Raw genomic sequence first — 16,556 nt, 5'->3', positions numbered from 1 at the left:
CAGCCAAAAAAAAAAAAAAAGTTTAGAAATTAGAAAACTTTCTATAAAGTTTAATTAATTAGGTTTTTTTGGGTTTGTGGAAACAAACCCAAGCCTTTCATGAGTTATACTAGTATGCTAACATTTTAATTCACATTGTGATAAGATCAGGAAAGAGACATATAGTTGTTTTAAGACAGCATTATTAAGCTAGTTGAATTTGTTCAAGGATTCACCTTGATTAGAAATACAAACTTTTGAACTTCGTATTTTCTATTTCTATTTTTTATACTTAATTTTTAAGAGTTCTTCAAATTAAGTTTAAAAGTACTAAAGTTTATTAATATTTCTCTCTCCTCTGTCAATTTACATTGCATTACTTGTTTTGTCAACCTGTAAACAAGGCAATTAATTTAACTCATAGCTAAAAGGTTTTTTTTTCGTTCTGCATATAGGCTTCATTAAGAGAAATATTTTTTTAAGAATCAACAGACTTAAAGCAATGAAAGTTGGATGTTTTCTTCCCTTTCTAAAAATTCTTGAGTTCTCTATTTTAAATTTATAAAAGTGTTTCGTAGTCTCTGTAAGCCAATCAAAAAAGGAATGCAATTAAATTTAAGAGACTTATAATCTAATTTTTCTTTAGAGCAGGGTTTCTCAACCTTGGCACTATTGACATTTTAAGGAGAAAATTTATTGTTTGGGAGGGCTCTCCTGTGCGTTGCAGGATAGTTAGCATCCCTGACCTCTATCCACTAGGCGTCAATAGCAACCCCATACACAAACACAATTGTGACACCCAATAATGTATCCAGATATGGCCAAATGTCCCCAGAGCAGAAAAGGATCAAAATTACTCCCAGCTGAGGACCACCGCTTCCAGAAATAGGCAAAGGTGCTCAGAAAATATATGCCCTCACTTAACAGATAAACATATTAATCTTATGGGAAAGCTATGAAAAGAGCTCTGGAGAGTTTATAGCTGGACTTCTCTCTGTTTGTGTGTATGCTATTTTTGTAGTACTGTTCAATCAGATCGTGGGTTGAGCTGGGGGCACACCTTTAGGTTTATTAACACCCTGTTTTTGGACACCAAGCTGTTCCTCACATCTTTACTTGACTCACTTGTGTATTTATGCTTTCTTATTTTCTTTTGAGAGGAGAGAGGGTAAAAGGTATGCACCCAGAGCTTTTTAGATTTCTTGAAGTGGTCATGAATTTCTAGGCAAGCCAGTAGCAATCATTCTTATTCAATCACAAATTCAGGCTCGTTTGTAGAATGGTTATACAAACCAAACAAAACCTTTAAAGTCTCTCTCTACCCTTTGCTCTAAAACCATGTGAAAACAATTTCTAATTTTATCCATTGTGTATATTCTCTTTGATGGTAAATCTGGTATTGGAATTAGACATCCCTATATAGTGAGTTCAGATGACAACTTTTCTGACCTATTAATCTCAAATAGCATCCTGAGGAAGAGAGAAATTTAGCTTCAGAGAGAAAGTTATAATTGTAAACAGACTATTGTTAAAAGCTGTGCCTTCCTTTTGCAAAGAGGAAAAGAGTCTTTTTAAAAAATATACAAAAAGAACCAACAATCTTAGTTTTATAACATTAGCCACAGATGGATCAAATGTAATCAAAGTACAAAAAATTTATTGGCTGATGGTAGCAGCTCCAGATCTCCAGTGGCTGCTCTCCATTCCTGTGGGCACAAAAACATTTTTTTCTTAATTAATTTAAACTCAGAGTGTCACACACATGAAAAACAGCACAGAGGATATCATCAATGGTTAGGCAACAATAAAATAAATCAGTAATGTAGGGAATGATAAGAACAACTTCCCAACTTACTACTGAAACTGGTTATCAGATTGACTAAATCAATGTCTCAAGACCCAGAAGCAAAGGGAAGATGTATCTCAGATGACAAAAGATAACAAAATCCTCAAGACAAATATAAAATACAATCAGATATTCTGTCATAAAGACCTCATAAAGATCAGACAGTAAGAACATTAAAATCTATATTATCAACATTGCTGCCACCAAATGAGAAATTAGTGGTTGTGTACAAATTAGAACCAGCATGAAAACGAGACTTAACCAGGAAACAACCAAACAAACATAAAGAGTCAGAAAAAGAAATAGAATCAACTAGATTAAAATCCTGTTGCCGAAAAGAACAAAGCTGAAGGCATAACCCTTCCAGACTTCAGGCAATACTACAAAGCTACAACATGGTATTGGCACAAAAACAGACATATAGATCAATGGAACAGAATAGAGAGCCCAGAAATAAACCCACACACTTACGGTCAATTAATCTTCAACAAAGGAGGCAAGAATATACAATGGAGAAAGAGTCTCTTTCAAATGGTGTTGGGAAAGCGGATAGCCGTATATAAGTCAATGAAGTTAGAATAATCCCACACGCCATACACAAAAATAAACTCAGAATGGCTTAAAGACTTAGGTATAAGACATGACATTATAAAATTCCTGGAAGAGAATATAGGCAAAACATTCTCTGACATAAATTGTACCAATGTTTTCCTTTTTTTTTTTCCCTAAATTTTTCAAAACTTTTATTTATTTAATTTATTTTTGGCTGTGTTGGGTCTTTGTTGCTGCGTGCGGGCTTTCTCTAGTTGCAGCAAGCCCGGGCTACTCTTCGTTGAGGTGCACAGGCTTCTCATTGCAGTGCCTTCTCTTGTTGTGGAGCACAGGCTCTAGGCACGCAGGCTTCAGTAGTTATGGCACGCGGGTTCAGTAATTGTGGCTTGCGGGCTCTAGAGCGCAGGTTCAGTAGTTGTGGCGCACGGGCTTTGTTGCTCCGCAGCATGTGGGATTTTCCTGGACCAGGGCTTGAACCCATGTCCCCTGCATTGGCAGGTGGATTCTTAACCACTGCGCCACCAGGGAAGCCCTCTTTTTATTTATTTATTTATTTATGTTATTTATTTTCGCTGTGTTGGGTTTTAGTTGCGGCACACGGGACTTTTTGCGGCGCGCGGGCTTCTCTCTAGTTGTGGCATGCGGATTTTCTCTCTCTAGTTGTGGTGCGTGGGCTCCAGCACACGTGGGCTCTCTAGTTGAGGCGCGTGAGCTCAGTAGTTGTGGTGTGCGGGATGTGAGATCTTAGTTCCCTGACTAAGGATTGAACCCGCATCCCTGCATTATAAGGCAGATTCTTTACCACTGGACCACCACAGGAGTCCCTGGACCAATGTTTCCTTAGATCAGTCTCCCAAGCAAAAGAAATAAAAGCAAAAATAAGCAAATGGGACATAATCAAACTGATAAGCTTTTACACTTCAAAGGAAACCATAAATAAAACGAAAAGACCACCTGTGGACTGGGAGAAAATATTTGCAAATGAAGCCACTGACATGGGCTCAATTTCCAAAATAAACAAATGGTTCATACAGCTCAATATCAAAAAAAAAGCAACCCAATCAAAAAAGGGGCAGAAGACCTAAAGAGACATTTCTGCAAAGAAATACAGATGGCCAACAGGCACACAAAAAGATGCTCACCTCACTAATTACTAGAGAAATCCAAATCAAAACTGCAATGAAGTATCACCTCACACCAGTCAGAGTGGCCATCATCAAAAAGTCTATAAATAATGAATGCTGGATAGGGTATGGAAAATAGGGAACCCTCCTACACTGCTGGTGGAAATGTAAATTGGGGCAGCCACTATGGAGAACTGTATGGAGTGTTCTTTAAAAACTAAAAATAGAGTTACTGTATGTTCCAGCAATCCTACTCCTGGGCATATATCCAGAAAAGATGAAAACTCTAATTCAAAAAGATACATGCACCCCAATGTTCATAGCACTATTTATAATAGCCAAGACAAGGAAGCAACCTAAACGTCCATTGACAGAGGAATGCATAAAGAAGTTGTGGTATATATATATACAATATTACTCAGCCATAAAAAAGAATGAAATAATGCCATTTGCAGCAACATGGATGAACCTAGAGATTATCATACTAAGTGGAGTAAGACAGAGAAGGACAAATATGATATCACTTATATGTGGAATCTAAAATATGACACAAATTAGCCTATTTACTAAACAGAAAGAAACAGACATAGAAAGCAAACTTACAGTTACTAAAGGGGAAGGGGGGAGGATAAATTAGGAGTATAAGATTAACAGATACACACTACCATATATAAAATAGATAAACAACAAAGATTTACTGTATAGCAAAGGGAACTAATATATTCAGTATCTTGCAATAACCTATAATGGAAAAGAATTGAAAATATGTATATGTATATGTATAACTGAATCACTGTGCTGCACACCTGAAAGTAACACAATATAGTAAATCAACTATACTTTAATTAAAAACAACAACAACAGAAACTATTGCCACAGGAGATTCACCCTAAGACTAGAAAAAGATACACCTCAAAGAGCTCTTGAGTTGCTCCTCATGGACAATGCAGTTTACTTGGCTCTGGCTGGTGAATACACCTCTGGTAGATAAATACAGAAAATCTTGGTGGAATCTCTAGAATTGTCAAAAGAATAGTCAGACACAAAGCATTTAGAAAAGTTTACTTCCAAGAAAAGTTTGCAAGAAACTCCAAGTTTTAAAAAGAATTGGTTCATCAAATAAAAAAATACAAAAAATGGGGGGAAAACCCCACAAAATTACCAACATTACCAAGTTTGTAGTTATGCAGTCCATGGTAGAAAAGACAGAAATTTTCTCACACAGTTGTCGTAGCCACAAAGGTTATCACAGATCTTCAACTATCAACATTGCAAAAACTTGGTGATCAAGTTGCTTTTATTAGGCAGTCAGTACTTATAAACAAAACCTAAGGATTCTTTTGTTTTGGGAAAGTGAACTAGGCACAGTGACCCTGTTTTTGGTTGCTTATTTTATTTCTTTCAGGGTACAAGTTGTTTTATTTTCTTATTATGATGTACACACTTACTGATAATGGCAGCAAAGCATTGTGTCAGTTTTGCTTCCACACATGCTTCCTTTGGTCCTTGGTAGTTACAAATCCTTCCATGAACAAATACTGAGGTAGTTTATTATTACTTAAGGTAAAAGACATAACAGTACAGAGGGGAAAGTCAAAGTTTGAGGGAAGGTGCTTTGGATATGAGGGATATTTTGTCTTTTTTCTTGAAAGAAATTGTCATATCTTTGTGGACAAAATAATGGAAACTTAGAATGTATAGGGTTAATATACAAATGACTAAGACAAATCATAAGAATTTGATCTTGCCTGACAAAAAATCCTGGAGAAGGAGTATAACAAAATTAAATCTGCCAGGGTATTCCAGTGAGAAGGTAAATTGTATGCAAAAGCTGACCTTGTCATACCTCATAGAAAAATGCATGCAGAATTATATACTTCAAGAATTTATATAATACTAAGAGGATTGAGGTCCATTTAATCCATATCCGTTAGATGACCTCTTCCAAACAGCCAGGCACCTTGGTTTTTCCTAGAGATCTATTAGAGCAGTTTTTCTCAAAATGCAGATTATGATCCATTAGTGGATCTTAACATTGATTACTAGTGGGTTGTGACTAAAGGTTTGTTTTTAATGAAATAGAGTAGAAAATATGAGAATACATTTATGTAGTACTCTCAAGTAAGTATTGAGACTTCTACTTCAGGTAAGATTTAGTAGAAAAGCCACGCTCCCGCTAAAATGATAAATTACAAAGTCATATGTTTAAAGTCATTGGAAAGCTATAGACACAATGAAGACTAGAAGAATTAAAATTCCAGAAAGGGAAGAACCCTCCTAGGTCACTTGACAATCCCTGGCTATTTTATTCCTTAGAACATTTACCAATTCTGGTCACAGTGACTCTGTTTTTGGCATGAGGACTCTACTGGGACAAAGAAAAGCCAGGGGAGTTTTTGAAGGCCATGGATGCAGGCATGAGAGATTTGAATTTAAATTCTGAAAAATACCACTGGACATTTGCTGAATGCTAGAGTATAAAAGAAACTGGAGAACTGGCCAAGAAAGGCAGAATAAGATCTGCAGTCTCATGGTGAAGAGATAAATTCCTGCTAGAGAAAGAGACTGCATCAAACAGTCCCTCAAGTTTTTGCCAGATATTGAACTTGATGGGATGGGAGGCTAAGCTCAAAACTTTTGAAGGACAGAATTTCAGGGATGAGAAGAAAGGGAAAAGCCCAGCTGTCAGTCAAAAGTCTCAGAAGGCCATACCCAAGAAGGAAGCTGGATTGCAAAGTCATAGTGAAATCTGTCCACAGTGCTTAGGAGACAAACTCCCACCAGAGACAGGAAGTCAGCAAGAAATGCTTGATGAGTTTTCCTCTCAAGACATTTGCCAGATTTTAAAGCTAAATGAGGCGAGAGGCTAATGAGCTAAATTAAAACCTCCAAAGGCAGACTGAATCTCCCATAGTGTTTCAGGGCTGAAAGGAAAGAGACCTTCCAAGCTATTGATCAAAAGTCCAGGTGAGCCACACCTGAGGAAAAATGACAAACGAGGTAGACTGAGTCTAACTAAAACCAGAATCCAGCCCCAATCTAGTTCAGTTCCTGATGGGATTAAGGTGATCAACCCTTCAAATTATGCATCTAACAGAGGAAAGGGAGAACCTTTATGAGGGAAAATAACATCATTACAAGTCCCATGTGTTCATTTTATACCCCAAATATGGCATATAATAAATTATAAGGCTTGAAAAGTGGCAGGAAAATGTGAGTGATAAGAGAAAAAGCAGGTAATAAAAGCAAACCCATAGATGATCCAGATATTGGAACTAGCAGGCTGGGACTTTAAAATAATTGTTTATATATATATATGTGTGTGTGTGTGTGTGTGTGTGTGTGTGTGTGTGTGCGTGTGCAGGGGAGCAAAGGAAAAGATGGACAAAATGGATAAAATGATGGATAATTTTGACAGAACTGGAATCTATAAAAATAATTAAATATACATTATAGATTAAAAAATACAACAGCTAAAATTGAGAATTCATTGTGCAGTTTTAGCAATAGCTTAGACTGAGCAAAAAGAGTTAGTGAACTTGAGGTCAGATAAGTTGATAGTACCCAAAACTGAAGCACAGAGACAAAAAGAATGGAAAGAATAAAACTTAGTATAAGAGACATGTGGAATACAGTGAAGCAATCAAATATATATTTAATTAGAGTCATAGAAGGACGAGAATTAGAGAATGGGACAGAAGCAATATAGGCAGAGATAATAGTCAAGAAATTTCAAAAATTGATGATAGACATCATTCCAAACATTAAAGAAGCTCAGTGAACCTCAATACACAACAAGAATATATACAAAGGAAACCATAATTAAGTATATCATAGTTGAACTGCTGACAAAGATAAAATCTTAAAAGCAGCAAGAGAAAACAGGCACTTTACTTTTTCAAAAAGCAACAGTAGGGCAGATGACTATTTTACTGAAATTACGGAAGCCAGGAGATATTTAAAGTGCTAAAAGAAAAAAAAAAGGCTCTCAATTTTATGTACAATTAAAATACCTTTAGAGATCATAGTAGAAATAAAGATTTATTCAGACAAATGAAAGCTGAGAGGATCCATCAGGAGCAGACCCACACTATGAAAAATATGAAAGGAAGTTCTTCAGGCTAAAGGAAAATGAGCTCAAATGGAAGCACAGATCTTCAGGAAAGAAGAGCAGCAGGAAAGATAAATATATGGGTAAAAAAATTTTAATTGACTTTCAAAGTAGCAAAAATAAAAATATTGTGGAGTTTATATGTAGAAGTAAAATAAACAGTTGCATGAATTGTAGGAAGGAGTTATGTGGACTTAAATCATTGTAAGATTTTTATTTGGATAGTAAAAGACTGTAAAAAAAAAATTGCTAGCTTTAGAGTGGAAGACACCATGAAAACAAAAATTACTAGCTTAAGGTAGGCTGTAATAAGTCAAGAGTATATATTGGAATCTAGAGGAGTAACTATCAAAGTGTGGCCTTTTGACTTAGCAGCATAAGCATCATCTGGGAATTTGTTAGAAGTGAAAATTTCCAGGTCTCCCCCAGACCTACTAAATCAGAAACTTTGGAGGTGAGGCCCAGAAGTCTATGTTTGAAGAAGTCCTTTAGGTGATTCTGATGCACACTAAAATTTGAGAACTATAGGTAACTACCAAAAGAAAACGGGTATAATTAAAAACCTAATAGAAGAGACAAAACAGAATAATAAAAATACTTGATTAATCCAGAGTAATGAAGGAAGGGAAGAATAAAGGAACAAAAAATAGTCAGGACGAATAGAAAAATAAATAAAATGAATAAAATACATAGTAAAATACATAGTAAGATTGTGCACTTAAACCCATCTGTAACAGGAATCACATTAAATGTAAATGAACTCAATGCTCCAATTAAAAGACAAAGATTTTCAGACTGGACTGAAGAGACAAAAAGACACAGATAGTTTTAAAGGATTAAAAAGATATACCATGTAAATACTAACCCCCAAAACAAAAACAAAACAAAACAAAAAAAACTTCTGTGACTATATTACTAATTTGTAAGTTTGACTTGAAGAAATATTACTAGAGATGAAGAGGGACATGTCATAATGATAAGTTTCAATTCAATGAAAAAAAATTTACAATCCTATTTGTATACAGCCATAATATAGCTTCAAATATATAAAACTAAAATGTCAGAACTAAATGAAGAAATAGACAAATCCATAATTATTATCAAAGATTTTAATATACCTGTCTCAATTTCTCATAAAAATCAGACCAATAAATCAGATATAAAAGATTAAGAACAAATGTGATCTAATTAACCTAATAGAACACTATTCCCAACAATAGCAAATATATATTCTTTTCAAGAGTATTTGGAACATTTACCAAAATAGATCATATGTTGGGCCATAAAGCAGTTTAAAATATTTTTAAAAATTGAAGTCATGCAGGGTCCGTTCTCAGAACACAGTGCAATCACACTAGAAATTAATAACAGAAATATAGAACCACTTCTAAACAACTTATAGGTCAAAGAAGAAATCACAATGGAAACTAGAAAGCATTTAAATGATAAATAATGAAAACACAACATCAAAATGGTAATGCAGCTAAAATAATGCTTAGAAGGAAGTTTATAGCTTTAAATGCATATCTTAGAAGACAGGTAAAAAATTAATGATCTAAACTTCCATCTCAAGTGCTAGAAAAAGAAGAGCAAATTAAATTTAAGATAGTAAAATAAATGGTATAATAAATGACTTAATAAATAATAAATATGTAAATAATAAATTATAAATAATTCAAAGGTATAGCTCAATTTGTATAATAAATTATATAAATAAATATCAATAATAGAATAATAAATGAGCAGAAATCAATGAAAGAGAAGGCAGACAGTAGACACAATAAAACTAAATATGGGTCATTTGAAAAGTTTAATAAAATTATTAAATCCCTAATAAGACTGATCAAGATAAAATAGCAAGTACAGAAATTATCAGTATCAGGAATGTAAAAGAAGACAGCAGTATACATCCCATAGACATTAAAAAGATAAAGGGCTGCGCAAACGTATGGACACCAAGGGGGAAAAGTGGCGGGGGGGTGGTGGTGGTGGGATGAATTGGGAGATTGGGATTGACATGTATACACTAATACGTATAAAATAGATAACTAATAAGAACCTGCTGTATAAAAAATAAAATAAAATTTTTAAAAAAAAGAGATAAACGGCTTCAAATACTCCCTAACACCATACACAAAAATAAACTCAAAATGGATTAAAGACCTAAATGTAACACCAGACACTATAAAACTCTTAGAGGAAAACACAGGCAGAATACTCTATGACATAAATCACAGCAAGATCCTTTTTGACCCACCTCCTAGAGAAATGGAAATAAAAACAAAAATAAACAAATGGGACGTAATGAAACTAAAAAGCTTTTGCACAGCAAAGGAAACCATAAACAAGACGAAAAGACAACCCTCAGAATGGGAGAAAATATTTGCAAATGAAGCAACTGACAAAGGATTAATCTCCAAAACTTACAAGCAGCTCATGCAGCTCAATATCAAAAAAACAAACAACCCAATCCAAAAATGGGCAGAAGACCTAAATAGACATTTCTCCAAAGAAGATAGATTGCCAACAAACACATGAAAGGATGCTCAACATCACTAATTATTAGAGAATTGCAAATCAAAACTATAATGAGGTATCACCTCACACTGGTCAGAATGGCCATCATCAAAAAATCTACAAACAATAAATGCTGGAGAGGGTGTGGAGAAAAGGGAACCTTCTTGCCCTGTTGGTGGGAATGTAAATTGATACAGCCACTATGGAGAACAGTATGGAGGTTCCTTAAAAAACTAAAAATAGAACTACCATATGACTCAGCAATCCCACTAGTGGGCATATACCCTGAGAAAATCATAATTCAAAGAGAGTCATGTACCACAATGTTCATTGCAGCACTATTTACAATAGCCAGGACATGGAAGCAACCTAAGTGTCCATCGACAGATGAATGGATAAAGAAGATGTGGCACATATATACAATGGGATATTACTCAGCCATAAAAAGAAACAAAACTGAGTTATTTGTAGTGAGGTTGATGGACCTAGAGACTGTCATACAGAGTGAAGTAAGTCAGAAAGAGAAAAACAAATACCTTATGCTAACACATATATATGGAATCTAAAAAAAAAAAAAAAGTGGTTCTGAAGAACCTGGGGGCAGGACAGGAATAAAGACACAGACGTAGAGAATGGACTTGAGGACATGGGGAGGGGGAAGTGTAAGCTGGGACGAAGTGAGAGAGTGGTAGTGTATATATGGACATATATACACTACCAAATGTAAAATAGCTAGCTAGTGGGAAGCAGCCGCATAGCACAGGGAGATCAGCTCAGTGCTTTGTGTCCGCCTAGAGGGGTGGGATGGGGGTGTGGGACGGAGACGCAAGAGGGAAGAGATATGGGGATATATGTATAGCTGATTCACTTTGTTATACAGCAGAAACTAACACACCATTGTAAAGCAATTATACTCCAATAAAGATGTTAAAAAAAAAGGTAAAGGGCTTCAACGGGCAACATCAAGAAAGTGAGAAGATGACCCACAGAATGGGAGAAAATATTTGCAAATCACATATCTGATAAAGAACATGTATCTAGAATATGTGAAGAACACTTACAACTCATCAATAAAGAACCAAAAAACTCAATTTAAAAATGGACAAAGAATCTGAATAGACATTTCTCCAAAGAAGATATACCAATGACCAATAAGTACATGAAAAGATACTCAACATCATTAGCCATTAAGGAAATGCAAGTCAAAACCACAGTGAGATACAACTTCACATCCACTGGAATGGCTAAAATAAAAAAGAAAGATGGCAAGTGTTGACAAGGATGTAGAGAAATTAAAACCCTCCTACAATGCTGATGGGATTATAAAATGGTGCCCCTGCTTTGGAAAAGAGTCTGGCGAAAACTTTGACTTGGATATTTATAGCAACATTATTTGTAATAGCCAAAAACTGGAAACAACCCAAATTTCCACCAACTGATGAACCAGTAAACAAAAGTGGTATTATAACCATATAATGGAATAATATACAGCCATAAAAAAGGACTGGTATACTGATACATGCTAAAACGTGGATGAACTTTGAAAACATTATGGGAAATAAAAGAAGCCAGTCACAAAAGACCATGTATTATATGATTCCATTTATATAAAGTTTCCAGAATGGGCAAATCTATAGAGATAGAAAGTAAGTTAGTGGTTGCCTACTGCTGGGGGGTGGGGTGGCTTAGAGAAAAATGGGGAGTGACTGCTAATGGATATGGGGTTTCTTTTTTGGGTGATGAAAATGTTCTAAAATGAATTGTGGTGATAGTTGCACCACTGTGAATACACTAAAAATCATTGAATTGTTCACTTTAAGCAGGTTAATTGTATGGTGTATTAATTATATCTCAACATAGCTGTTAAAAATGTAATATAAAAGGGTATTATGAATAACCTTGCACCAAAAAAGATCAACTTAGATGAAATGCTCTTTTAAAAAATGTATTAAAATGAATAAAAAAAAGAAACAAAAATGTGAATAATCATAATCTGTTAAAAATTTTGGATCTGTAATTTAAAACCCTCCCATAAAGAAAATTTCAGGCTGAGATGTTTCACAGATGAATTATTCCAAATATTTAAGGAAGAAATAATACCAACCTTAAACTTTCTCGGAATATAGAGGAGAAAGGAACAGTTCACAACATTTTTTTAAGAGGGTAGTATAATCTTGATACCAAAACCTGACATGAACATTTTAAGAAAATGACAGGCCAATTGTTCTCATGAACATAAATGCAAAAATCCTAAACAACATAGTAGCAAAATGAGTCCATTTTTCTTTAAAAAAAAAAAAAAAGATAACAGATCATTGCCAAGTGGGATTTATTCCAAGAAAGCAGTTTTGTATTAACAACAGAAAATCTGTGAAATTCACCACATTAAAAAAATAAATGAGGAAAATCACATGGCTACCTCAATAGATGCTGAAAAAGCAACTGACACAATTCAATACCCATTCAAGAAAAACAAAACAAAGCTCTCGGTAAACTAGAAGTAGATGCAGGTTATCCAATTCAGAACATCAAATATATGTCTTGTGTGTCCCCTCACCCAACTAAAGGTCATGTTCTGTAGCCACACTGAAGAGAAAACACTAATGTGTTTGTCTGAAAAATGCCTAGGGGATGGTGGAACTGACTTGGAAGGAAACAGGGTCCTTGAATGTCCAAGAGGAACAGACAGTTTACACACATTTACCAAACACATTACATTAGACACATTTAAACAATTTTTTTCTTTAAGCCACTGATGACTGTGTCTTTTTGTTAAAACAGTTAGTCTTACTCCTACTGATCCAGAAGATGGTATATAATGTGTAACAGGAGAAATTTCATTTGTACACAGGAAGAACATGTTGATGATCAAAGATGACCAAGCATCAAAAATGGTTTACCCAGGGAAGTTATGGAGTACCTTGCAGATCTTTGTGAAGAAGATTGAATTGCCCCATGGTGATACAGGGCCAGTTTGCTTACAGTTTAAATTCTATTCTAGCATTTGCTAGAATAAGAATCATTGTTTTATTTTGGTACCCATCACATTACCAAATTTTAGGGGTTTTAAAAATGTTCAGAACTGTGCTAATTTATGTGTTTTGATAGATGGGCTTTATCCATTTACATTTATTATAGTTACTGATATATTTGAACTTATTTTCTACCATACTTCTTTTTGTTTCCTTTTTTCTCTTTTCCTGCCTTCTATTGGATTTAAAAGGCCCATTTCCTATCCCTCACCCCTGCTTGTTTGGGAAGCTCTGTGTTGCATTTCCGTTCTTTTGGTAGTCACTTTGAAGTTTTTGACATGCATTATACATTTCCCTGTAAGACTCTAAAGTTTTTCATTATTTCTCTTCTAAACATTCCTGCTTTAACCCCATTGAAGCCCACTTTACCTATTAAACACCCTCAAACCCTACTCAAGCTAATCTTACCATCTTTTCCTTAGAGCTTAGATTGTACCACTTTTTAAACCCACTTTAAAAAAAGGGGGGGTTTTGGTTTGTTTGTTTATAGTCGATAGTTAATTAAATGTATTTATTTTTTAAAAGACACTATTGAAACAATTCTTGAGAATCTCTTTTCTGAGACGTTAAATGAGGGCCCAGTGCCTGTCTCACGCAGAGTAGGTGCTCAATAAATGGAACCCATCTTTCCCCCTCCCAAAATAAACTGTTGTGGACCTAGAGTCTGTCATACAGAGTGAAGTAAGTCAGAAAGAGAAAAACAAATACCGTATGCTAACACATATATATGGAATCTAAAAAAAAAAAAAAAAAAAAATGGTCACGAAGAACCTAGGGGCAAGATGGGAATAAAGACGCAGACCTACTAGAGAATGGACTTGAGGACACGGGGAGGGGGAAGGGTAAGCTGGGACAAAGTGAGAGAGTGGTAGTGTATATATGGACATATATACACTACCAAATGTAAAATAGATAGCTAGTGGGAAGCAGTCTCATAGCACAGGGAGACCAGCTCGGTGCATTGTGACCAGCTAGATGGGTGGGATAGGGAGGGTGGGAGGGAGGGAGACGTAAGAGGGAAGAGATATGGGGATATATGTATATGTATAACTGATCCACTTTGTTATAAAGCAGAAACTAACACACCATTGTAAAGCAATTATACTCCAATAAAAACGTTAAAAATAAATAAATAAACAGTTGTTTGTCTCTTTAACACTAGCCATGAGGGCTCAGCAGGCATGGATTCCTCTGGGTTGGATGCATTTCATGGACAGTTGGCAAAGACCAGCCTCTCCTTATGTTAATTTTGTGAATACTGTACTTGACTGTGTAACAAGCTAAATGATGCAGGATTAAATGTTCTCATTTCTGAGCTGTGAAGTGTTGAAAGTGATCAGGAAATAAGGGCAGAAAATCCATCCTCTGGGAGAAAAATGTCAGTCTGTGTTGCTGCCCCTCTTGGCTGCTGGTTGGAATGCAGCTGTTAAGGCAGCTGTTTAACTGTTTGCCCAACTTGAAAGGACACTGCCAAGTGGCAAATATTTTTCATAACAACATTTTACTTTTGCTGAGAACAACAACAGTGCATTTTATTGAGCTCCAGCAGCGTGCCAAACATGACAGATTTATAACTCTGCAGGTTCACAACCTAGACTGAACACAATGCTCATTTCCATTTTTAATATTTATAAAAAGAATGAATAGGCTCCCAAAGGTAGCCTCTACACAAAACATCTCTACATCTTTCCTATTTGTTGAAAAGGCAGCAGAGTAACTTGAGAAAATGAAACACCTCTGAAAATGAAAAGAAATGTCAAAGGAAAAAAGGAAAGTTTAAATATTTTACCCCTTCTTGTGACTTTACCCCTTCTTGTCCAGGACAGATGAGGGCAGCAGTAGCACAAGAAACACATCATCTACTGAATCTCCTGCAATTTGTGGGTCTCATTCTGGGTCATGAAGTTAATGTATGTTGTTCATTGAACTATTGACACTAAGTACTTAGCAAACAGTTGTGTTGAATCTGACAGGCTGTGAACTGGGGTGGCAGTGGGGGTAGGAGGTGGTTATCAACTATTTTATTTCATTGTAAAAGCTATATGACAAATATCAGCATTCAGAATTAAGAAAACACATTCAAATGTGTAAGCGTGATTTTCTTCCAAACCCAAAAGTACATGGATCATGATTGTGCAACATAGACCTGCACCCTCAGTCTGTTACCCCTGGTCAGAAGCTCATACCTTCAAAAAGGCTTATGGAGATACACTTTAGGCAAGCAGAGGGATCCTGTGCACATCTATTGTTTGTTCCAGCTGAAGTGATATTAGAAAGCAGTAACCACCACTCATAACATTTAGTGTGTAATCACCTTTACAGCCTTTATGAAGACTACAGAAGTCAGGCAGGGTGGATGCAAACTCATTTAATAAACCCTCACAGTCAAAGCTGGAACAGAGATGTTTCTAAAGGTGAGCTGGGCTGAACAAAGATGGTCAATGGATATTCTAACCTATGTTATGTTTTCTCTACTATTTACCAAATGGTAATTAACTCATAAATGACAGCAGTCTGGTCCAGCTGTTTCTCCAAATTACAAAAGCATACATTTCGACAAAACTGACATGATTGCTTGGACAATGATAGACAAAGTCCCATGCGCTGGTTAATGGTCACTGAGGAAGTCGGCCACAAATTTTGTTCTCTCTTTTTTTCAGGGATCAGAAAATTAGTAAATGCAAACCATGGATGAAAGTTATAAGATTGTTTCCACAGAAAGGATCCAGGTGTTGGAAAAAGAACTGGCTGTGCAATTGACAGAACTGAAGTCTGAGATAGAAAAACACGGGACTCTTCAGGGGTCAACTCATCGAGCTTACAGGTAAATAATGGCCGTGTGAAGGCATGGTCTTCAGGGGCTTTAACCCCTACTCTCATCCCATAGTCTCCATCAGAACCCCCTCTCGTTTTTACTTGGACAATTGGCATCATCTCAAGCTCAGACTTAACTGCTGCCCCTAAGGTTTTCCTATATTCTAGAATTGTCAAGGCATTTAGAGGCAATGTGCTACCAAAGAAAAAGGAAAAGTGCTCTTACATCTCACAAATATCATTGTCTTAAAGTTCCAGAAGCTACTATACAAATCATAGTCAATGAAATCTCATTTTCTCCAATGATATTTTAACTGAATTTGACCTTGATTTTGATGAGAAATTTCAAAACGAAAATAATATGAGGTGTTTGATAATGAATTCTGCAAAATGATGTTCTATTAGGAGCTATTCTATAGGTAAATGCTGCCAACAATAGCAATCAAATTCTTTTAGCCAGATCAGCCCTCATGGGCCCAGGACATTCAAGCTCCTCTGTTTCTGCTACTGCCACAATTGATCAAGAGGAGCAGTTATAAGGACCCTTTTAGGTTGAGTAGCTGAGTAAACACAATGTGGAT

General features: G+C 35.6%; 1 protein-coding gene across 4 annotated transcripts in view; it reads left to right on the top strand.

The window, feature by feature from the left end:
- Nucleotides 1-16,556, top strand: part of LOC137769513 (putative uncharacterized protein C6orf183) — a 43,998-nt gene that overhangs the window by 13,322 nt on the left and 14,120 nt on the right. For all 4 annotated transcript variants that reach the window (XM_068551434.1, XM_068551435.1, XM_068551432.1 and 1 more), the window contains one exon: nucleotides 15,822-15,985. In XM_068551434.1, coding sequence (XP_068407535.1) covers nucleotides 15,840-15,985 — 146 coding nt within the window. In that variant the 5' untranslated portion in view covers nucleotides 15,822-15,839. The remainder of the gene's footprint in view (nucleotides 1-15,821; nucleotides 15,986-16,556) is intronic.

Source organism: Eschrichtius robustus, chromosome 9 (genome assembly GCF_028021215.1).
Source record: "Eschrichtius robustus isolate mEscRob2 chromosome 9, mEscRob2.pri, whole genome shotgun sequence".
NCBI classification, from domain to species: Eukaryota; Metazoa; Chordata; class Mammalia; order Artiodactyla; family Eschrichtiidae; genus Eschrichtius; species Eschrichtius robustus.
The sequence above is the reverse complement of the archived record's forward strand: the minus strand, read 5'-3'. Positions and strand labels throughout refer to the sequence as shown.